At 39.0% G+C, this 25,147-nt stretch overlaps 4 protein-coding genes across 4 annotated transcripts; all 4 read left to right on the top strand.

The window, feature by feature from the left end:
* The first annotated feature begins 1,361 nt into the window (after positions 1 to 1,361).
* On the top strand, positions 1,362 to 2,381 carry LOC119736595 (orexin receptor type 2-like). The gene has a single exon (XM_038210612.1). The coding sequence runs from the start codon at positions 1,362 to 1,364 to the stop codon at positions 2,379 to 2,381; it is 1,020 nt and encodes a 339-aa protein (XP_038066540.1).
* Positions 2,382 to 8,342: 5,961 nt separating this feature from the next.
* Positions 8,343 to 9,495, top strand: LOC119737204 (neuromedin-U receptor 2-like). The gene has a single exon (XM_038211388.1). It carries the CDS (start codon positions 8,563 to 8,565, stop codon positions 9,493 to 9,495), a length of 933 nt encoding a protein of 310 aa, XP_038067316.1. The 5' UTR covers positions 8,343 to 8,562.
* A 3,192-nt stretch (positions 9,496 to 12,687) lies between these two features.
* On the top strand, positions 12,688 to 13,873 carry LOC119736594 (substance-K receptor-like). The gene is made up of 2 exons (XM_038210611.1): positions 12,688 to 12,901; positions 13,286 to 13,873. Exons 1-2 carry the CDS (start codon positions 12,688 to 12,690, stop codon positions 13,717 to 13,719), a joined length of 648 nt encoding a protein of 215 aa, XP_038066539.1. The 3' UTR covers positions 13,720 to 13,873.
* Positions 13,874 to 21,740: 7,867 nt separating this feature from the next.
* Positions 21,741 to 22,826, top strand: LOC119736593 (histamine H2 receptor-like). The gene has a single exon (XM_038210610.1). It carries the CDS (start codon positions 21,741 to 21,743, stop codon positions 22,770 to 22,772), a length of 1,032 nt encoding a protein of 343 aa, XP_038066538.1. The 3' UTR covers positions 22,773 to 22,826.
* Positions 22,827 to 25,147: the final 2,321 nt, after the last annotated feature.

Raw genomic sequence — 25,147 nt, 5'->3', positions numbered from 1 at the left:
GCAAGATTTTGAACAAAAATCAAAATGCCCCAAAATGCAAACAATCCCTTTATCTAACTTTCTTTACTAGATGACAGGTCTGCAGAGACTTGTCCTGTGTGTCTCAATTTATTTGCTTCGCTGATTGGAGATTTTTGTAAATATTAGTTAACCGCAACCCAACCATCCCCCCCCCCAAAAAAAAAACCCCACCCTTCCTTCTCTTTGGACACCAAAACCAATCACACACAGTATAGTGAGTGACAACAAATTAAGTTGACAGCAGGACGGAAATCTTCCCTTGATCAACAAGTTGCAAAAAAAGTTAATCTTCTTTCGTTTACAAGCCACTATAGCTGACAGGGAGTTATTATAAATTTACGAAGAAAGAGACTATACCAACTCCATCAATCAATGACAGCAATAGAGCAGTTCATTAAGAGACAATAAATGCCTTCTTTATCAAATGCCATGAACTTTCGAACGTTTCAGCAATCAATCGCCTGCAAAATTTACTTGAGTCTGATTAAAAGACACTGATTCAGTACAGGATATTACATTTGGCATCAGTGGGCTTACAGGGAGCATCAATAGCAAACTACATCAAGTGGCCAGACAGACAACTGTACAATAGGTGGATGGGAGCCTTCACTTAATGGTACAACACAATCTAAGAAGAGAACTTATTATCTGAAAAGAGCTGCTACATGGACAGACTTAGTGCTTGGTGCATACATGTGTAATCGTTTCTTAACCAGTTCAGGCCGGGTTTATTTTGACAGTGATCTGATCCAGGCTTGAGATCGATGCCAGACGGGTTCAGACCAAAATCTGTGGGGAGCACACCCTGTTATTTTCGGGTCACTGACAATGCTTTCTCCAATGCGCGTTTATCAGTCGTCCGTTCCGAATACCAAAAAAACATTGCGTGTATGTATACACGTCATTCGACGTGAACTGGTTAAAGGATATTTGCATCAGCATCACTGTGAAGATTTTTGTGATCAATGACTGATGGGGAAAACTGACTTCTTCAATTGACACTGATCAAAGACACGCTTTAACAATTCACGTACCTACAAGGTGTGATTTTATTTTGAAATAATTTGGCACTACTTCCAAAGACAAATTCAACATCACATCATGTGGGGAAGGACAAGTTGAAGTCAACTGTTTTGCTGTTGGTAAGCTGATGATCCATGTCACTATTGTACAGTTGTACTTACATTTATCACGCTTCTATTTTAAGACTCCATTATCTGCATTTAATGTCCTGAAGAGTGCTTAACTGTGGGCCGACTACAAACATTCTATGTCAGTGTTTAACAGTCAAATGTTACGATAACATCATTTAAACCAGAGCAATCACACAAATGTCAGCCATGAATTCAACTCAGCAACTCAATGACACGGAGGACCTTACTGAAATCAAGTGGCTGTGGCTGTGCAATATCATGGCAGCTGAAGGAGTCATTGGTGTCTTAGGAAACCTCTTAGTGTGCTTTGTCATTCTACGAGTCAAATTCCTACACAACATGACAAACTATCTGCTGGTGAATTTGGCAGTGGCCGATATGCTGCTGTGCCTGCAAGAGTTTTTCTTATATCTGATGTCGTGTTCACTACTGGACTTTGTGCCAACAAACATCATTGGGAGAGAACTTTACTGCCGCATTCTGAGATCAAAATATTTAGCATGGGCTTTGTCCTATGCATCTGCTTACAATCTCTGTGTGGTAACATTAGAGAGATACGTTGCAATTGTACATCCATTGCAATATGAAAGGAAACTCACAGCAACACGGATGAAAACTCTGATTGCTCTGATCTGGGTGATTTCATTTCTCTTTTCTGCACCTTATATATTAATGATGGAATCAAGCACTGATCCTGATCAGGCTTGCTTGGATTTAAAACACCATCATCAGGAATTTCAACAATTTTTGAAAGTGTTTACCATTTTAATGTGTTGCTTGCTGCCTATAACATTAATGAGTTTGGCGTACTACAAGATACAAGTCACTCTCAAAAGACAAGCAAAAGCCCTGAAACTGCGACATGCAAGGGCAGCAGCCTATGATCTTGTGATTGCTAGACAGCGTCTGATCCAAACTCTTACAATTGTCTTAGGAGCTCTTATCATCCTATGGATGCCAGTATCAATAGTCTTTCTTCTCTGTGTGGGTCCACCATATGAGGGCCTAATTTCATTCTGTGATTCAGATACCTACGGATACAGCTTTGACATCAGCAACTTTTTTTACTATTTCAATTCAGTCATCAACCCTATCATCTATGGGCTGAAATACAAGAAATTCCGACAAGGAGTTAAGGTAGCTTTTTGCAGCTGTGTCAAAAGAAAATGGAATAACAGAGTTGACATTGAGATGGTGCCAACATGACAATGATAATACGTGTACACCTGGTATGTTGCCAAAAATGTCTGAGATTCGCAAAAGACTCTGCAAAGTATATTTGTACAGATTGTAAATAGTTGTTTTAGCTTGCCTCATAAGGAATTGTGGATATTACATTGATTTTAAGACAGTGTAGACCAATCTGAGAACACTGTCGTTTCTACCACTAAGGCCCCCGTTAATGGTGAAAGCTTTGTGCTAGCTATTGTTTAGACAATCCGCCATGGGGCAGTTGCTTTGTACAATAGTGAGTGTACAGTGATGATGTGCCTGGATTGTCCATACGTAGTTAGTATCATGTAGGTCCACATTTTTAGCAGATATTCATGCTACAGCAGCTATTTAAAATAAAGAACAGATCTGTTTTGGTCTTCACTTTCACTTTCTCATTTCTTTCACTATCTCACCTCTCCTGACTCCCAAATTCTTTTCGATTATTCGCTGTTCTACCTGTCTGTGCCTTCTCTTCTCCGTGATATTTAGCTGCTTCGGCATTTTGGCCAAAACAGCTGTTGTTTTCTTTAAGGTTTTTTTTTTATATCTCCAGAACAACAGGTCCAATTGAACTGAAACTTGGTAAGTTCATAGACTGTTTGAAAATTTGGCCAATGCATGAAGGATGATAATAAAGATGTGATTTCAAATAAGGCACAAACATGACAAAGTCATTTAAAAAAAAAGAAGTCAAAACAGCTGTGCTGTCCTCATGAAAAACACATTTCTCATTGCATTTGTTTCTTTCTCGAATGACATTTAAGTCCACAGATTTTCCGTGTTGTCTTAATGTATTTTCTTTAGCATATGTTTTAAATATTTGTATGATGTAAAACTGTACGATAAAAATATTAACAAAAACATTAACTGAATTTAAGTGTGAGTGTAAAACAAGAAAACACTGCGTAGTTTTTGTTGCCTAAATCAATTCAAACAATTCAATTGGTCAAACAATTCAAAGACAATAGTTGAACTGTTAAAACATTTAATAACTTTGTGCAGTCCAAAGTTATACACAAGTTCTGAGCTACATATATTTAAATGTATTAGGGCAATTCCACGGTTACTCACGTTACATTTTTGATGTACTTTTGAGTTCCCTTGGGCTGTAATTACCTTACTAAAAAGGTTTAATAACTGTTATCCCCATGGTAGATAGAGTAGACCTAGACCTACCTAAGCACCAAAGATGACATCCAGAAAAATGTGTTATGTATAATAAACATGACGCACAAAATTGGTTACTCACGTTACGAAAATGTAACGTGAGTAACCGTGGCATTGCCCATTATATGTTGACTGCTTTGAGTGGTGTGATAACTCCAGCCTCCGGTGGTGATCCATGGAGGGTCCCATTTTTCCAGGGGGGGGGGTGGGGGAGGAGGGGGGAAATAGTATGCTTCATGGATCACCAAGTGAGGCTAGTTTTACTACACACCACGAGTTAAAACAGGCAATATTTGTTTTATAACGCCTGACCCACACACCACAGATTCTGCTTGATATTGAGAGATAAATGATTAATTAATCCAAAATCCAATTAAAGCGTACTTCTATTTCAATATGAAATTACTTGAACATTTACTTGAACTTTTCTAAACTACCCCTGCTTGAATTGTTTGAACCCAACCCTGTAGCGTGTGGGAATAATATGTGCAATGCTCACACCTGTGTGCACAGACACTGCTACATGTACGTTGCCTGCTAAGTGTAGAGTCTGCTAAGTGTAAAGCATGGAACGAATTGAAAACCGAGACCAAGATGGCCAAAGAGCTGTCCACTTTTAAACGTTTATACTGGGCATCTCAAATGAAATAACTACTTTTTTAAGTAACTGTAAGTGTTTAGGGTGGTACTGTTTCTATGAATTAAGGTTTTATTATTAAACTACAGGTCTCTCATTGTATGTATGTATGTATGTATGTTACTTTCTGAAGTCTTTTTATCAATCTGTAATTGGAATTCATATCTTTCTTTGTAATATGTAATTTTCACTTTGTGTATGTACAGTATCTTCTAACATTAATATTAAAATCAATGTATGTATTTTTTAATAACTAACTAGTTTTTAATGTCCTGTAATTTGTATTGTTTAAACGTTTAAATCCAGGGCCCTAAGGGAGAACAGTTCTTAGATAAATGATGGGGCTACCCTGGTAAAAAAAAAAAGATAAAAAAAAATTAAAAAGAGTAGTTTTTCAGTCTTTTTTGTATAGTCTTTTTGTCTGTGCACAGCAAGATAGTAAAAATGGCGATGCCTTGTGCCTCATGCACTCTCAGCCATATATTGATAAACTGATTTGTTTCACGTTTTGGGCTTGAAGATGCTGGAAAGACCAAGAAAAACATCATAATCTTGTACTCTGGTTCCCTGACCCCACTTAAGATGAAAGGGAGCAGTTTGTCGGCTTTGGGGAATTGTAAGGTCAGAGAATCAGTCCAGCAGGCTTGTACCCCTTCACAAGTGTGTAATCATTTGCAAAGAAAATGCGGATAAAATAATAATGAAAATTTAAGAGCATTTTACCATTTTTCTTGAAAATGTCGGCACACCAGGAGCCGGCAGGATTTTACAGGGTGCTATAGAATATCATTCCGTAACAATCCAGTAAGATATTTCTTGATTATTTGATCATTTCATTTTTTGAAGTTTGCAAATGTTGTATCTTCCCTTTTAAACGTGATTATCTCGAATATTTGTTCAGACAGTGAAATACTAAATTTGCCGCTTTGTGAAAACGGTGAAGATATATAGGTAAAGGCACCGTGATGATTGGTCGAAGCATCATCGGGCGGGGTTGAGTGGCATTATTTTATTGCAAATGTGTGCCCAATCCATCTTGGAAAAATCCTGGATCTGCCACAGCAAACGTGCAATTAACTAAATGAAATGTCTCCTGTTTTCAATTAAGAAAATTGTGTTTGTTGTAACTTTACTCTCACAAGAACAAAAAAATCATCAGTACATGTTACCTCAAGTCTGTTGCATCAAAACATCCAATCAAGACACTTTGGTTGACAACACATAATATAAAAGTAAAAACAGCAAACTTTCTTTCGTCAACATTTGGAAAGTAAGGAATCCTAGTTTTGTTAAAGGTACAGTCCATCATTTGTAATTTGTGCATTTTGTTCGTTTGAAGCAACAAAAGTGCTCAAAATCTAATGAAGGATACTGAACAACTAACCTGATGAAGGTTCAGCTCAGCTTCAGCTGTACATTCTGCGAAAAACAGCATTCTAGGATCTCGATTTCAAATCAAAAGTTGCTGAATCATGTTTTGAATTGGGACTGAATTCAGCGTCCGAGACACGTTCTCACTAAGCCGATTGCAGCTACGCGATGTCGCGCACTGATCCGACGAATTAAAGCAACCGTGCGCGCATGTCCGTCGTGTCAATGCTTGCGCGCGCTTCGCCGAATTAAAACGGAAATGTCCAACGGTGCGTCTTAAGACGCACCGTTGGAAAGGCCTTCATTCGTTAATTTCTTCAATATGACAGCATGCCAGAAAGAATCATTTCACAGGGAGTTTAATTCCCTTACTATCTTTCAACCAAGTATGTTTTTTTTTAACAATAATTACGTCAATTAATTTTTGGATAGCTGCAAATGATGGACTGTAGCTTTCAAAGCATGACTATGATGATTTGAACGATGATTTGGCAAAGCAAATTGTGATTAGTAAAAGCCAACATGGACACACACGTACACTTTGTTTTATCGAAAAAAACCAAGGAGTGTAGCAGCTCATTACAATATAAGCAACTAATTGGTGGAAAACTGCTTGGTGGAAGCATCAACGGGATTGAAACATTTGATAGTAATTTACTTGAGAGGCTTGTTCTCTAATGGGACATTGATGCCACACACTCATTACTTTAACGTAGATCAGGGACAATACATGTAGGATAGATCTGCTTGATGGGCAACAATATAAGAGGAAAAGAAATGGGAGTACTATCAAACACAGATTTACCACGACATCTACAATGTAGGTACTCTCTTTTATACCTCCATGCTTTACGCATCTAGACGATGAACGTACATGAAAATACATGCAGGTCTATCCACTTGAGGTAAAACAACATGTACTGTTTTTATCAAAGTGTTATTGACATTAATGACACTGAAAGTGTTTACACAAGTTCTCAATAGAAGTGTCAGTCATGAATTCTACTCAGCCAATCTGTGAGGGGGATACAGGAGGCAACTGGGTCTGCCAGATCACGGTAGCAGAAGGAGTCATTGGTGTCTTAGGAAACCTCTTAGTGTGCTTTGTCATTCTACGCGTCAAATTCCTACACAACATGACTAACTATCTGCTGGTGAATTTGGCCATGGCCGTTAAGCTGCTAGGTCTCAAAGAGTTTTATCTGACGTCTTCAGACTAGTAGCTTTTCTGCCGACTTCTGGTCTCACAATATCTAACGTGGGCTTTGTCGAATGCATCAGCTTACAATCTCTGTGTGGTAATATTAGATATGTTGATTTAGTGCATCCACTCTACAGTATGCAAGGAAACTCACAGCAACACAGATTAAACTCTGATTGCTCTGGTCCGGGTGATATTTGTTTTTTGGTGCATGTTCATGTCTCTTTGGTTACATTATACCCATATATTGATGAGTTGGGCCGACTACAAGATACAAGTCACTCTCAAAGACGAGCAAAAGCCCTGAGCCTGCTACATGCCACATGATCTTGTGATTGCTAGACAGTGTCTGGTCAGCATGCTCAGCATGGTATACATGTACAATCTCATTAATCCCATCATCTGCGAGTTTAAATACAAGAAATTCAGGCAAGGTCTTAAGGTGGCCTTTTGTAGCTGTTTTTACAGACAGAGAAATAACAGAGTTGACATTCAAATTGTGCCACTATGAGAGTGTTGACCACTAGTTGCAACAGCAAATTGGAATATAATTGATAATATGATCTTCCATCTTCAAACCATCTTCCGATGTGGCCGCTTCTCAAAACTGATATCATGGTCCATGTTAGATAATCATAATAGCTAAGCAATTATCCCTCTCCAGGCGACGTTCAAATAAACAGTCAATCACAAAAAACATGGTTTGGGTGAAAATACTCACCAAAAACATGCAATGAGGAACTTTACGTTCAACCCACTAATCATGGTAACTCATAGTACTGTCCTTTTCTCCAGTTACCAAATTCCAAGGTGGGGGGGGGGGGGGGGGGGGGGCAACTGGGGGGGGGGGCCCACATATTTTTTATGAGACCCCCTCCTCGTAGCTACATGTACGCTGCTGGTTGTAATTAAGAATGAAAAGAGCCCATGTCTCTTCAATTTATGATAGAAGGCAAAATTGTACCTAATACTGGTACTTCCATTAAAGTTGCATTTACAAGTGGCTACAATGATCCGGATGATGGCTGAGCGAACTCTTTGGTGGCTTTTAATGAAACAAACCCAATGTACAAAGTGTTTACTTTACTTTAGATGTAATGTAGCGCAGCTAGATAAGTGACAAAGATGTGGATTATTGCTTCATAAAAGTCAGTTGAATTAAAACATTAGGCATTAACTATTCGACATCCAATAAAAGAGCCTGATAGTGCAGGGAGCGCCACACTGAACATCAGTTCAGGAGTCTTTACGTTTCTGTTAATGAACAAAGGCAGTGTGGTAGTTCTCCAAGTGACAGCCAGATAGGCAGGTTGTTGCCCTGATCTAAGTTTTCAGTCAACCAAAATCATCCGATTCTGAGTCAAAAGATGCTGACTTCAGCACAGCATATCACTCTGAGCTTCGTTTTCATACACTGAGCATACTACATTATCAGCAAAGCGTTTCCTACAAGCAAGAATTTACTGCTGGATACACAGACTGTAACAGATACATGTAGTGCTGCCTTTATTGGCTGTCTTAGTGGAAATCTCCTTGATGAAAGACGACCAAAAGCACTGAGGAGAGTGTGCTTGGATGTTGCTCTGGAACACAGGTCTGTCTCCCACAAAACTCCATCACTACTGTACATTGTATCATCAAGTGCTGATTTGGAGCCATGTGCACATCTTGGTCCAAAGAATGCTTCAGATGTTTTGCCAAGTTTTAATCCACATGTATGAACAATGCATCAACAGTTTTAACGATCAAATATTTACTGGACACATCTTTTTTTTTTAGCAACATTATGCTAAAAGATGTCAGCCATGAATTCAACCCAGGAAGTCCTCGACAATAAGGAGCCTACTATCGGCAAGTGGGTCTGCCAGTTATTCATTGCAGAAGGAGTCATTGGTATCTTAGGAAACCTCTTAGTGTGCTTGGTCATTCTACGCGTCAAATTCCTACACAACATGACAAACTATCTGCTGGTGAATTTGGCTGTGGCCGATATGCTGCTTTGTCTATATAATATTTTCAGTGGTCTGCTATATAATGACGACTGTAAAATAATTGACTATGTCCACAAATCATTTGGTGAAAAGGTTGTTTTCTGCCGTTTCCTGCAATCACCCTTTTTATCATGGGTTTTCTCGTATGCATCAGCTTACAATCTCTGTGTGGTAACATTAGAGAGATATGTTGCTATAGTGCATCCACTACAGTATGCAAGGAAACTCACAGCAACACGGATGAAAATTCTGATTGCTCTGATCTGGATGATATCATTTCTATTTTCGTTACCATTTATATTTCGATTACAACCCAGCAAAGATCCAGACCTGGCTTGCTCAAAAATTGAATACCAAGACAATACATTTCACATTCTGCTTGGAGTATTTGCATTTTGCTCAGTATACTTGCTGCCACTTACATTGATGAGTTGGGCCTACTACAAGATACAAGTCACTCTCAAACGACAAGCAAAAGCCCTGAACCTGCGACATGCAAGGGCAGCAGCCTATGATCTTGTGATTGCTAGACAACGTCTGGTCAGCATGCTTACAATCGTCTTAGGAGCTCTCATCATCCTGTGGACACCAGCTGACACCAGTGTTCTTTTCTGCTTGCATCTTCCAGACAAAGGTCCATTTTCCTTCTGTGGTTCCCAAGGCTTCAAGTACTTCAAAGGAATTGCAAACTGTATGTTTTATTTCAATTCAGTCATTAATCCCATCATCTATGAGTAGAAATACAAGAAATTCCGACAAGGACTAAAGGTAGCTTTTTGTTGCTGTCACAAAAGTCATGGAGCTAACACAGTTGACATTGCGATGGTTCCCCTATGAGTACACTGACCGTCTCTTTCATCCTGACATGATTTTCTTACATGCTCCTTCATTTATAACTGTTTATGGCATCTGTAAGTGTGAAGCTGTTACGCTTTCATCAATCCAAGACACCCTGATTCACTCACATTCCGTCACCTTCCTGCCCGTACTCAAGCTCTCTTTCAATCTCCTTGCAGTAGATTTCCGAGACTTTGAAACGCTTTACCCACCCACATCAAGTAGGGAGTCCAGCGAATTTTATTCTTTCACGACAGAAATATCATGTTTTGTATCACTGAAAAGAGAATTACACAACAGAATCAATGGCATCTGAATCAGCTTCATCTGTGTTTGCATTTTGGAAATACAACAATTTAAATAGTCAAATTTGGAGTTTCAATTCTATAAGATTTACATTATATACTCTCAAACGCACAGCCCTCCATGCCCAACTGAACAACCCTTCCTCACATGCTGCAATCCAACAGCATGCACAAGCTAGGGCTAACCTGCAGAGGGAACTATGTCGCATGGAGGATGGCTGGTGGGCGGCAAAAGCGAAAGAGGTGCAAGCTCTAGCAGACAGGGGCGACTCTCGTGGTGTCTTCCAGTCCCTCAAGGGAGTTTACGGCCCACGCCGTTCAACTTCGAGCCCAGTTCTCTCCTCTGATGGCAACAAACTACTGACAGACAAGCCGGAGATCCGAGCCCGCTTTTTACTAACTGGACCACGAGCAATTGATCTAGCCTATTTGCAACAGTAAAATTTTGCATCTAAATAGGGGCAGTGGCATTAGGGAGACATTGAAAGGTCTCCCTAATTCCACATATTTCCCAAAGGTATTTGACGCTATAAGTTTCTCCCAAAGGTTATTCATTGTACTTGCGGTTGTAACACTTAGTATTGGTTACATGTATATTCTTCAAGTTCACCATTTCTACACTATGTAGGATAGTACAGTGTGGCTTACCCATCAGCCAACACTGATTTACACCTGGCACAAAAAAGAAAAGAAGTAGTTTTTATAATCATCCTTGTTTGGACATTTCTCGGTGAACAAAGAAAATGATGCAGGGCCTGCATCATTTCATTCAATTGTATGTTGCAATGCCAATTGAAAATCTCTTGAAGTGCAACTTTTGGTTTGGGGGTTTCAGGAGCTTCAGTGCTTGTGCTGTCGTTATTTCTTACACAGTGTTTCCAAGTGAGGTATCAAATTGAACCAGAAAGTTTCCGTGACAAAACGTACATTTGGGAGATATGTCAAACAAGAATGATTATAAAAACTGCTAAGTTTCCATTTGTGCCCGGTGTGTTCCACTAATAAGTAAATGTTGCTGCTTATGTTCAACATATAAAACTATTATCAAAACTACAATTTGTTTTGCCATCTTCTCAATTAACTAGATGAGAAGCAGGTTACGGTCCAGGGAACTTTTTGAAAAACAAGACCCAAAGTAACATCCTTTGTCTTGCAGTTGCATTCAAGCAAATATTGAATCTGGTTATATCATATTAATTGTACGAGGCAAAGTCTTGCATTTTGTGTGTGTGTGTGTGTTGGCAGATGTAAATGTCATCGTTTGGATTTGCCCCTTTACAGATGTAATTTTGCACTGTATGTTTACTCCATGTTGATCAAAAGCTTGTAAGAAAGAACATTCACAAGCTGGCTTGATTGGGTGGGACTCACACCCACAACCACCTGCTACAGTTGTAACTCATGCAGACATCAACATTCAACCACTCAGCTTTCTAGGTTTAACTGGAAGGTTTGTTTCTGATAATAGAACTGTACATCAGAACCGGGAACCCAAGTTCCTGACCGCTGATGTCATGAACTGGTTGCAGATTACTGAACTGAGTACCCATAACCAACTTTACTTATTAATTAGTTAATTCTCAAACAAAGAAAAGGAAGGTTTTGAATGTCAGGCTGCATGGAGAAAAAAAACCAGATTCATGTTTATGATGCTTTGTTAACTGATAATGTAATGAATAACCAACAGATAACGTATCACCAATTGATAATGTAACAACAATTGATTGATACTGTATCACTAACCGATAATGTAACAAAAATTGACCAACAGTGTGGTAAATGTTATTACTCTATCTCAGTCAATCTTTGTTACAACAATTGACTGATAGTGTAGCACATTCTACTACATTATCAGTCAATTTTGTGTAACATTATCAGTTAGTGATACAGTATCGGTCAATTGTTGTTACATTATTGGTTGGTGATATGTTACCTGTTGGTTATTACATTAAAAGTTGAAACACGCTTGCACAAAATGCAAGTTACACCTTGTCTCTGAGCTCGCTGCACACTTGTATCTAGCTGTATTGAAGCACCGATATGGCATTATCCTGCGGACCTTTATGAACAATAATTATCTGTACAGCAATTTCCAAGATTTAAATTTTGGGGTTGGGTTTCTTTAACATGTACCCGGGTACCCGTGTTTTTTTCAATCGGGTACCCGATTACCCGTGTTTTTTCCCAATCGAGTACCAGATTCCCGTACTCCCTGTAAATGCACACCCCTTCTCTTTACTTAGTCATCGAGAATGACAGAATGGCAGCTCTCTAAGTGCCAGCCAGAGATATTAAACTAATTGCCTATTTGCCTCACTCATCATCTACTGATTAACCCTTCATTCAATCACAATCATCTGAATCTGAGTCGACAGATGCTGACTTCAGTGCAGCATATCACTCTGAGCGTCATTCGCATACAGTGAGCATGCTACATGATCAGCAAAGCGTTTCCTACACGCAAGAATTTATTGCTGGATACACAGACTGTTTTATGGTAGTAAATAGGGCTCCTTTCATTGGCTGTCATAGTGGAAATCTCCTTGATGAAAGACGCCGAAAAGTACTGACGAGAGTGTGCTTGGATGTTGCTCTGGAACACAGGTCTGTCTCCCACAAAACTCCATCACTACTGTACATTGTATCATCAAGTGCTGATTTGGGGCCATGTGCACATCTTGGTCCAAAGAATGCTTCAGATGTTTTGCCCAGCTTAATCTACATGTATTAACATTGTATCAACAGTTTTTAATGATCAAATATTTATCGGACACATTCATCCCAAAAGATGTCAGCCATAAATTCAACCCAGCAAGTCTTAGACAATAAGGAGCCTACTATAGGCAAGTGGGTCTGCCAGTTATTAGTTGCAGAAGGAGTCATTGGTGTCTTCGGAAACCTCTTAGTGTGCTTGGTCATTCTACGCGTCAGATTCCTACATAACATGACGAACTATCTGCTGGTGAATTTGGCAGTGGCGGATATGTTGCTGTGCCTAGAGTGTACTGTCGAAGGTCTAATATCTAATGACGACTGTGAAATAATTGATTATGTGCCCAAAACGTTTGGTGGAAAGGTCATTTTCTGCAGTTTCCTGCAATCAAACTTTTTATCAGGGGCTTTGTCATTTGCATCAGCTTACAATCTCTGTGTGGTAACATTAGAGAGATATGTTGCTTTAGTGCATCCACTACAGTATGCAAGGAAACTCACAGCAACACGGATGAAACTTCTAATTACCCTGATCTGGATGATATCATTTTTATTTTCCTTACCATATTTATTTATATTCAAACCCAGCAATGATCCAGACCTGGTTTGCTCAGAAATTGAATACCAAGACAATACATTTCACGTTCTGCTTGGAGTATTTTCACTTTTCTCAGTATACTTGCTGCCACTTACATTGATGAGTTGGGCCTACTACAAGATACAAGTCACTCTCAAACGACAAGCAAAAGCCCTGAACCTGCGACATGCAAGGGCAGCAGCCTATGATCTTGTGATTGCTAGACAGCGTCTGGTCAGCATGCTTACAATCGTCTTAGGAGCTCTCATCATCCTGTGGACACCAATTAACATAACTTTTCTTGTCTGCTTCGATCCAACAGACAAGGGTCCTTTTCCTTTTTGTGGTTCAAAAGGATTCAAGTACTTCATGACAATTACCGTTTTTTTGCTTTATTTCAATTCAGTCATTAATCCCATCATCTATGAGTTGAAATACAAAAAATTCCGACAAGGACTCAAGCTAACTTTTTGTTGCTGTCACAAAAGCCATGGAGCTAACACAGTTGACATTGCGATGGTTCCCCTATGACTGCAGTTCGCATTGGTTATATTCTACAAGTTCACCATTTCTTAACTATGTAGGATAGTACAGTGTAGCATAGTAACTTACCAATCAGCCAGCACTGATTTATTCCACCAATGAGTAAATGTTGAGCTTATGTTCAACATACAAAATTGTTACCAAAACTTCAACTTTTTATCACCATCTTACCAAAATACTAGATGAGAAACAGGTTACTGTCCAAGGACCTTTTTTAAAAACAAAACCAAAGACAATATTTGATGCTTGGATGTTACTCTAAAAAACATGTTTTATGCCCCAAAACTCCATCATTATTGTTCATTGTATGTTTATCAAGTGCCAATTTAGGGCCATGTGCATATTTTGGTCCAAAGAATCTTTTTCTTGTCAATTTTATGGGCAAACAACAAATTATGAGCATTGTAGCAACCTTATTTAACAATCAAATATTTACGGGACGCAATTTTTTTTCAGCAACATCATTTCCCAAAAATGTCAGCCATGAATTCAACCCAGCAACTCTTGACAATAAGGAGCCAACTTTTGGCAAGTGGGTCTGCCAGTTATTAGTTGCAGAAGGAGTCATTGGTGTCTTGGGAAATCTCTTAGTGTGCTTCGTCATTCTACGTATCAAATTCCTACACAACAGGACAAACTATCTGCTGGTGAATTTGGCCGTGGCTGATATGCTGCTGTGTCCTGGTTTATCTCTTTATGCTTGAGTTGATTCCAGCAAATTTATCCTCAAATTTTATCATCACGTTTGGGGTCTTGATAGTGGAGACCACGTGTATGGGTGTACATGTATGTGTGCAGTTATGAATTAAATGCGTGCGTGGTATTGACTGCATCATTCGATAAGACGACCCCGAAAATGGACAGAGCGCATGCGTACAGGACTAAAGGGGGCACTGGTATTGATATGCTCACGATGATAATGGGAAACCCTTGGCTTGGCCTTGCAGCAACACCGATGCATGCAGCGATCACGTGGGCCATGCCAGCCAAACCACTTTTCACTCGGCACTTCTTGCCTACCGCAGTGCAGGAAGTCAATGCCAATGCGTGATTTTTTGAATGCCGACTTACTCAAAGGATTTTGTTACGCTTTTTATGGAAAGGGGACTGAGAGTAAGATGACCACTTATGTGAAATGGCGACTTATAAAAGCCGACTTAGAAATAAAAAATTTAATGGAAATGCATTACAGACAATAGGAACTTTAGTCAGACGGCTAACTTGAGCGATTTGACTAGTTGTACGATGTTGACTTGGCCTGAGTTTACTGTATGTCACAATAGTGCATCCACTACAGTATGCAAGGAAACTCACAGCAACACGGATGAAAACTCTGATTGCTTTCATCTGGGTGACATCCCTTTCGTTACCACGTTTATTTCTAATCAAACCCAGCAATGATTCAGACCTGGCTTGCTCAGGAATTGAAGATTGGTTTCTGGAAATTCGTTTTTTTAAGAATTTTTTTTTTCAAAGTGACACTAAATAATGTGTCTGAACCCATTTATGAGTAAGAGCACTTTACAAATGACTTGATTGTATTGTGTTGTGTTGTATTGTATAGATTACTTGTATACATGTACATGTACAAATCAGCCATTCCATGGTGACTCGCGTGACATTTGAACAAAATGTAAAGTTTTAATGCATTACTGTTGTTAACCTGGCATTTATTCAACTCAAACTAGCATGTATTTGAGTCAGGGCATTGTGAATTTATGGTTTAGTCTTTATGTGATTACTTTAAAATCGCTATTTTTTCATGTATCACAGTTTCTTTGACGTGACTCGCATGACAGGATAGAAAAAGGGATTTTTGACATCCCTTGATTCAAATAGCTTTTCCTATGGATCTACCAGTGTTCTAAAAATTATTCTTACAGAACTTAGAACTTAATACCCTCACCCAATACATGCATAAGTTGTATTGTGCCAGATATCCCTTGTTGTAAGAAATGGCCTGAAGAAAATGTGACTCGCGTGACACAAATGCGTGACTCGCGTGACACAGTAGCTTTTCACTTTCACATTACAACTGTAATTTTAGTATAACGAATCAAATCATAATATTATATTAATAAAAATGATTTACCTATGAATACCTTATGAAAGAGTGTGAAAACTGCTATTTATCCCTTTACTTTGGCAAATGTTGGGGGTGGAAATCTGGTTTAAACACAATATCCTTAACAATGACATAGAGAGAAAAAAATGTTTTGGAATTTTAGTTACGAAGTGATGTCATCAATCCACGGGTGATTATTTCAGGAAAACAGTTGTAATTCTTGGTCATGTAGAGTCACAGTTTCCTTAAATGGTAAGATCGAGCTGCAATTAATGATGCAGTTGTATCGGAATGTATACAGTACAGTCGAATCTCGTTTGTACAAACTCTGTTAATACAAAATTCTGGTTATAACAAACATAAAGCCCTAGTCCCGACTGTGCATTTATGTGCACAATGAATGGGACTGATGTTCCTCTTAGTACAAAATTCTGATATAACGAACAATTTGGCTAGGTCCGAACGAGTTTGTATTAACGAGACTCGACTGTATATACATTTGTAAAAAACTGATTCAATTTCTTGTTACATAACTAATGCTTTTAAAGACTTAATTCGAATTCTATAATTTAATAGGGCCTATGGCATTGTTTCTTTGTATTACCCGGTACATGTAAATGAAACATTCCTGGCTTGTGACCAGGTGCGGATCCAGAGGTTTTTTTGGGGGGGTCAACCCCCCCCCCCCCCAGCTCTGTCAAAATAAAAAATTTCATACAGATTCCTGAAGAATAAGTCGAACCCCCCCCCCCCCCCCCCCGCGACACCCCCAAAAACATTATACTGGTCTAATGTCCGCCTGTTCAAAATACGGTACACCATTCTGTAATGTGTTAATAATCGTCGAATTTGAACAGCGCCCCCGATTGAAATTGGTACCAGCCCCCCACCCCTTCCCCCCCCCCCCCAGTTTTTTATTTTACGGAAGCGAGTGTCCAGAGAAAAAAACGTGTGTACATTTTCAAATTTTTTGGCTGATGAAACCCCCCCCCCCCCCCCCGCAAAAATTCCTGGATCCGCCCCTGGTGACTCGCGTGACATACATCATGTGTGACTCGCATGACATTCTTGAGATAGTTTTTTCTACAAGGAATGTAGAGCAAATAAGAATATTCATACTTTTATTGATAGACCACCACTATTTCATTTACAAATATCAAACACTAGCTGAATCCCTCTCTAGTTATTAAGTAAATTGAAAAAATGGTCCTTTTTTGTGACTCGCGTGACATATTTTTGAGGGTGTTTTCACGATGAAATAGTGGGAAAATACTGAAGACATTTCGAAAAATTCTCAATGTTTTATCAAATAGACTGGAATAGCTACCAAATGTATGCAGATAAAGCACAATCTTATGAATGAGCTTCAATTACTTCCTCAGTTTGTGATTTATACCCCTGACTCTCCGTTTCGCCCACAAAATTCATCCATGTTTCAGGAGGCTGAAATTTTAATTCAAATGATTTATTTTAAAAAATCTTTTGAGATTTAGATGGTTTCAATATTCCTCTTATCAAATATAACTGACAAAAATTTATTCCTTTCACTTCAATTTTTGAGTTTGGTGATGACCCTTACATGGAATGGCTGAAATGTACATGTACCATAAATGTTTAATACACGGTGAAGTTACCACATCATCATTAATTCATTTGAAGATATTTGAATATTTCAGCACAAAAGAAATGTCCCTATTTTTCAGAGTTGTGGGACCAAAAAGTAGGCAAAAGAAGGAATTTCAAGAAACCAGTAGAAAAAGTAGGAGCAAGGTAAAAAAAAAAATAGGAAAAAATAGGAAGTGTAGGAATACTAGAAAGCTTGAAAGCTCTTCTTCTGTTTTAGAACATAGATATCTAGTTTCTTAATTGTTTTTTGATCCCAAATCACATAGAAATTGTACGCATGGTTTTCTAGACCAGACTTTTGAGGGCCTTCAAGTCACATCCTAATCATTTTGGTTAATACGTACGTCATAGTAAAATTGTGTTGTGATCAATGATGTGGTTATGACATCTTTATGGGTAAATAATGCAATTAAAGGTCCATCTTTCAAAGTCTAATACCTTCGAAAAATTTACACATCTGATTTGGTTGAAGTTTGGTGTGTGGAGATACTAAATACATTGCAAAAGCTAAATTTGAAGGGAAGTCATGATGATGGCATTGTGCAATTCATTTCTTGAATTTTAAATATTAAATTGTTTCTAGGTATCTACTGAACAAAAAGGCTAAATTCAAAACTTGTTTTCTTTACAACATATAGAGACATGTGAGGTCATGACATTTAGAATGCAATCTTTGTTTAAAACTCATGGCAAAATCAGACAATAATGAAATTTGGTAGAAATATAGAGTATGTGTTTTACATTAGAATTGAATTGAATTGATAGAATTTGAAAATGGAAATTTCTTTCACACGACTTGATAGTTGAACTTTAATTTCAAGCATACATTATCTGAGAATATGCCACTTTATTTCTTAGTCATACTGTTACTTTTAAACATGTCTAGTAATAACGCTGCATTTAGCACATGTACCAGCACTTATAGTTTATGCTACTGACTAATTTGGTATTATCACTTCATCAAATCTAATGAAGTAGTTGACTTATGGGCTCTGTGCGCCAACAACAGAGGGCGCGTTTCAACACTTTTGAGAGCCCCTTGGATGGGACACCATGTGTACGTACTGTAATGTAATGGTTCGCACGCGAAGTACACACAACTTTAATATCCTGAATGTGCTCAAAGCTAAGCCATAGCGTCTTTGCGCGTGGGCGTCAAGCCGTCAAATTAGAGTTACGATGGTCTCTCAGACTAATCACTGCCCCCAATAACTTTGGATCATTTGAAATACGCAGTGGATGGGCCGGGAACCAGTCGAGATCTTCCCCAACTCTCTTTTCCTGGCCGTTGAAGGGGTACTTGTGCACGGAGCCCATAGTCATCAAAACATTGTGTAACTCGACTAACACAGCTGAATAAACTTAGTTCAATAATAAAGTTTCATGTATCAATATCAAACACTTAGTATTATGATATGTCATCATTCTGTTACCAGGTATTTTTTTTTACAGTGTTAAATTCATTCAGGTAACAGGGATGTCATTTTAAGTGTGAAAAATGTTGTTGCATTCAGCAGGGTATCTAAAGAAAAGCCGATGGCGGTTACAGGGTTAAGGCTTTAAACATCAAATGTAGTTTAATTATCATTAATAAATACTTTGGAGAGTTGATGGTTTCTGATTGGTCGAGACTCGATCACGTGGGGGTGTATTAACGGTGATATAAAGACCGGCTTTAATTCAAAGAACAAGCGAAAAAATGGCCCCTGAACCAGCATTGATCCAGCCCCATGGAAGGCAATGATTGGCCAAATTTACAACAGTCATATGGCAGATTGTAACAATACAGCACTGCACATGTGCTCAACCACCTTCGCGTGAGACTGACATGCGCGTACGCAACACAGTTGCTATGGGTGCACGCACGTAAGGAAGTTTTAAAACGACATCGTACAGATGTTTACGATGAAAGCGTAGATCTATGATTTATTTTCTTTAAACACTTCGCCAATCGACATATTTACCTTTCCTAAACCAAGCATCTTTGTAATTCTGGACACAAGGAATGTGTTTAACGAAATTTCAGCTTCCTCCATCAGGTAAAAATATGAAAACATTGTTGTAATTTGTTTCGCTACGGCAGCAGTACGCAATGAAGACGTTGTCCAGCGCAGCCTGGGCCCGGCTGTGGTATATAACAACGCTTATTGAAGAGACAGGGTACCACGCATAAGTTAAAATATGGCCCATGAACATGAACACAAAAAGTCTGGAAATATCGCCAAAAGAAAGTCACAAATTGGAGCATTTTAACTGTTTATTTCGTTAAAAAGGTATTTATTAATGGGAATAACAGTGTGAGGATCTGGTCTTTACTGCGTGATAATGACCGGGTTTGGGGGTGACCGCTGTTAATGGACCTCGACTTCATCTCGGTCCATTAAGACCAGCTCCTTTTACTGTAATTCCTTATTATTTATCAAATTTGAATCATGCTGCTTCACTATAAAACCAGTTTTCATGTGGGTGGGTGTACATTTATCCAGTGATCACTTGTCCTCTTTTCAGCGTTTATGTGTGTATGATGGCGTTCATCAATCAGTTGATTAAGGAAGTCATGACTCAGGAAACGGGTTCAGTGGTAAAGCAAACAACTTCAATATATGTAGGGTATCTTTGTACGTATTGGCCTATGAATTATATCTAGCGCTATCCATCATGTCAACAATCTCAAAGTGCTGTACACTTTTTCCCCTGTTCACCAGGCTATGAAACCTTGCGGCAGTCGAGAATCTGAGCGCACATTCGTTCCTCTACCATCAAAGGTACCCATTCATACTCCTGGGTGGAGAGAGGCCATTATAGTTAAGTGTCTTGCCCAAGGGCACAAACACCATGTTCCTGGCAGGGTTTGAACCCACATACCATCGTACATGAGTCAAACACCATAACCACTGGACCATGGCATTCTTCTGCACAGTGAATAAAAGCACTGGACACCATGGCAACTGTTGCCAATTTTGTTACACTAATTGAATGTGTTTCAAACTTTTTTTTTCGACTGACAGATAAGTAAATCATTGCACGATTCCCTGACATCAAACAGAAACGAATGGAAGTTTATCAGGCTGACAAGCGTATCATACCATGTATGATGGATAGGAACTCCGCAATATTGGAGGTAATCGATCAACAGCCTCTTGTACATCACTGACAGCATTGTCCACTAGTTAATTAATTTCTAACTGCGTTAATGAACTATGGGGTAAATGTCATTAGGACATGCTGTATGGATTTCAAAACCGATACAGGCAAGACGTATAATCCGAAGCTGCTCACATTTATATTGGAGGCTAGAGTCAGCGTATTAGGAAAGGTATGAATTGCTAGAACTCACTCATTTCTTCAGAGTTGCTTAATCTGTAAGAACAACAAACTAAGAGCACCACAGTCTTGTAGTTGGGAATCCACATGCTGGCTACATCTTGGGACTGACAAAGTTCTTATCCCAGAGTGTTTTCTGCAGACAGTTCCGTTTTAATTTGTTTGCTGTGGACTTCTACTGAGCACGGTGGTTGAAGACATTGATACAATTGAGTGCAGCTACAACAGTGCTAAGTCGTGAAGCTTCCTTCATATTATACGGGAAGTGAAATATATCCAACATGTAAAGCGACAGAAGAAGGCTATGCCGAAGACGAACAAAGTGGAAATGTCCTTGGTGATAGACCACGAAAAGCACTGATGACATTGTGCGTGGATGTTTCTGCTTCTGTTTCTGCTTCTACTCGTATACTGTACACAACACCCTGTTGGACTATCTCGGTACAGTGGTCAAATGTGGCATGTGAGCTTAGATTCTGAAGTGGGCGTGGCTAACTAGATTCCTAACATTGATGTTGTCCAATGCTGACTTGAAGACATTCAGGTCTGGTGTGGAGCAGATATCTTCAGGGATAAGATTCCACTCTGGGATAGATCTTGTTGCTCTGGAACACAGATAGATTTTCATGCTGAAAACCTCCATCATTTGTGTACATTGTATGTTCATGACGTGCCGATTAAGGGCCATGTGTATACTGTATCTGACAACTGCAACTGGACCGATCAGTCACTTGGGTCTACTAGCCCGAACGGCAGAGGAGAGAACATCTTGGAGGAATCTGGTGCGACTGGCTGCCAGAGACAGGAAAGGCTAATCTCTGTTAGCGGATACCCACAGAAACCATGACAGAAGAAGTACACTGTATTTCGATCCAAAGAATCCGTCAATTTTTTGGTCAGCTGTAATCTACGAACATTGTATCAACAGTACCGATATTTAACAATCAAATATTTACCGAACATCTATTATTTTTTAGCAACATTGTCCAAAAAGATGTCAGCCTTGAATTCAACCCAGCAGGTCTTTGACGATGAGGAGCCTACTATAGGCAAGTGGGTCTGCCAGTTATTAGCTGTAGAAGGAGTCATTGGTGTCTTAGGAAACCTCTTAGTGTGCATCGTCATTCTGCGCATCAAATTGCTACACAACATGACAAACTATCTGCTGGTGAATTTGGCTGTGGCCGATATGCTACTGTGTCTACAGTGTATTTTCAATGGTCTAATATTTCACCAAGACTGTAAAATAATTGACTATGTGCCCAAAACCTTTGTTGGAAAGGTTGCTTTCTGCCGATTCCTGCAATCTGACATTTTATCATGGGCTTTCTCGTATGCATCTGCTTACAATCTCTGTGTGGTAACATTAGAGAGATATGTTGCTTTAGTGCATCCACTGCAGTATGCAAGGAAACTCACAACAACACGGATGAAAATTCTAATTACTCTGATCTGGATGATGTCATTTCTATTTTCCTTACCATATTTATTTCTATTCAAACCCAGCAATGATCCAGACCTGGTTTGCTCAGAAATTGAATACCAAGACAATACATTTCACGTTCTGCTTGGAGTATTTGTATTTTTCTCATCATACTTGCTGCCACTTACATTGATGAGTTGGGCCTACTACAAGATACAAGTCACTCTCAAAAGACAAGCAAAAGCCCTGAACCTGCAACATGCAAGGGCAGCAGCCTATGATCTCGTGATTGCTAGGCAGCGTCTGGTCAGCATGCTTACGATCGTTTTAGGAGCTCTGATCATCCTGTGGACACCAACTAACATAACTTTTCTTGTCTGCGTGCATGGAGCATTTAGAGGTCAAATTCCTTTCTGCGGTTCAAATGGCTTCAAGTACTTCAAAGCAATTGCACATGTCGTGTTTTATTTCAATTCAGTCATTAATCCCATCATCTATGAGTTGAAATACAAGAAATTCCGACAAGGACTCAAGCTAACTTTTTGTTGCTGTCACAAAAGCCATGGAGCTAACACAGTTGACATTGCGCTGGTTCCCCTATGAATACAGTTCGCATTGGTTATATTCTACAAGTTCACCATTTCTTAACTATGTAGGATAGTGGTGCCCACGCACCAAACTTCAACCAGATACTATTAGTATTGCAAAAGCTAAATTTGAAGGGAAGTCATGATGATGACATTGTGCAATTCATTTCTTGAATTTTAAATAATAAAATGATTCTAGGTATTCACTGAACAAAAAGGCTAAATTCAAAACTCTCTTTCTTTACAACATATACAGTAGAAACATGTGAGGTCATGACGTTACAAATGCAATGTTTGTTTAAAACACATGGCAAAATCAGACAATAATGAAACTTGGTGGGAATATAGAGTTTGTGTTTTACAAGTGAATGTTAGAATTGAATTGAATTGATAGAATTTGAAAATGGAAATTTCTTTCACACGACTTGATAGTTGAACTGTAATTTCAAGCATACATTATCTGAGAATATGCCACTTTATTACTTTGTCATACTGTTACTTTTAAACATGTCTAGTAATAACGCTGCATTTAGCACATGTACCAGCACTTATAGTTTATGCTACTGACTAATTTGGAAAATTATCACTTCATCAAATCTAATGAAGTAGTTGACTTATGGGCTCTGTGCGCCAACAACAGAGGGCGCGTTTCAACACTTTTGAGAGCCACTTGGACTGGAAACCATGTGTACGTACTGTAATGTAATGGTTCGCACGCAAAGTACACACAACTTTAATATCCTGAATGTGCTCAAAGCTAAACCATAGCGTCTTCGCGCGTGAGCGTCAAGGCGTCGTCGGCGCGCGAATACGTTATTAAAGTTACAATGTCTCCCAGACTAATCACTGCCCCCATTAACTTTGGATCATTTGAAATACGCAGTGGATGGACCGAGAACCAGTCGAGATCTTCCCCAACTCTCTTTTCCTGGCCATTGAAGGGGTACTTGTGCACGGAGCCCATAGTCTTCAAAATGTTGTGTAACTTTTCCATGTGTATTAGTGGGACTAACACAGCTGCCCTAAACTTAGTTCAATAATAAAGTGTCATGTATCAATATCAAACACTTAGTATTATGACATGTCATCATTCTGTTACCAGATATTTTTTGACAGTTTTAAATTCATTCAGGTAACAGGGATCTTATTTTAACTGTGAAAAATGTTGTTGCATTCAGCAGGGTATTAAAGAAAAACTGATGGCAGTTACAGGGTTAAGGCTTTAAACATCAAATATAGTTTAATTATCATTATTTATCAAATTTAAATCATGCTGCTTCACTATAAAACCAGTTTTCATGTGGGTGGGTGTGTACATTCATCCAGTGATCACTTGTCCTCTTTTCAGCGTTTATGTGTGTATGATGGCGTTCATCAATCAGTTGATTAAGGAAGTCATGACTCAGGAAACGGGTTCAGTGGAAAAGCAAACAACTTCAATATATGTAGGGTATGTTTGTACGTATTAGCCTATGAATTATATCTAGTGCTATCCATCATGTCACCAATCTCAAAGTGCTGTGCAGTAATTCCCCTGTTCACCAGGCTATGAGACCATGTGGCAGTCGAGAATCTGAGCGCACATTCGTTCCTCTACCATCAAAGGTACCCATTCATACTCCTGGGTGGAGAGAGGTCATTATAGTTAAGTGTCTTGCCCAAGGGCGCAAACACCATGTTCCTGGCAGGGTTTGAACCCACATACCATTGTACATGAGTCAAACACCGTAACCACTGGACCATGGCATTCTTCTGCACAGTGAATAAAAGCACTGGACCATGGCAACTGTTGCCAACTTTGTTACACTAATTGAATTTGTTTCAAACTTTCTTTTTGGACTGTCAGATAATTAAATCATTACACGATTCCCTGACATCAAACAGAAACGAATGGAAGTTTATCAGGCTGACAAGCGTATTATACCATGTGTGATGGATAGGAACTACCGGTACGCAATATTGGAGGTAATCTATCAACAGCCTCTTGTGCATCACTGACAGCATTGTCCACTAGTTAATTAATTTCTAACTGCGTTAATAAACTATGGGGTAAATGTCATTACGACGTGCTGTATGGATTTAAAAGCCGATCAAAGCAAGACGTATAATCCGAAGCTGCTCACATTTACAGTTATATTGGAGGCTAGAGTCAGCGTATTAGGAAAGGCATGAATTGCTAGAACTCACTCATTTCTTCAGTCAGCAAAAACTAGAAGAAGTAAGAACAACAAACTAAGAGCACCACAGTCTTGTAGTTGGGAATCCACATGCTGGCTACATCTTGGGACTGACAAAGTTCTTATCGCGGAGTGTTTTCTGCAGACAGTTCCGTTTGAATTTGTTTGCTGTGGACTTCTACTGAGCACGGTGGTTGAAGACATTGATACAATT

Source organism: Patiria miniata, unplaced genomic scaffold (genome assembly GCF_015706575.1).
Source record: "Patiria miniata isolate m_02_andy unplaced genomic scaffold, ASM1570657v1 HiC_scaffold_3, whole genome shotgun sequence".
NCBI classification, from domain to species: domain Eukaryota; kingdom Metazoa; phylum Echinodermata; class Asteroidea; order Valvatida; family Asterinidae; genus Patiria; species Patiria miniata.
This window is presented reverse-complemented; position numbering and strand designations above follow the sequence as displayed.

Excerpts from the sequence above, each read along its gene's own strand:
- LOC119736594 (XM_038210611.1), top strand. The coding sequence starts at position 12,688 with ATGTCAGCCATAAATTCAACCCAGCAAGTCTTAGACAATAAGGAGCCT. Across the intron at positions 12,902-13,285 it reads TATGTTGCTGTGCCTAGAGT|TATACTTGCTGCCACTTACA; the intron begins GTACTGTCGAAG and ends CACTTTTCTCAG.
- LOC119736595 (XM_038210612.1), top strand. The coding sequence starts at position 1,362 with ATGAATTCAACTCAGCAACTCAATGACACGGAGGACCTTACTGAAATC.
- LOC119737204 (XM_038211388.1), top strand. The coding sequence starts at position 8,563 with ATGTCAGCCATGAATTCAACCCAGGAAGTCCTCGACAATAAGGAGCCT.
- LOC119736593 (XM_038210610.1), top strand. The coding sequence starts at position 21,741 with ATGTCAGCCTTGAATTCAACCCAGCAGGTCTTTGACGATGAGGAGCCT.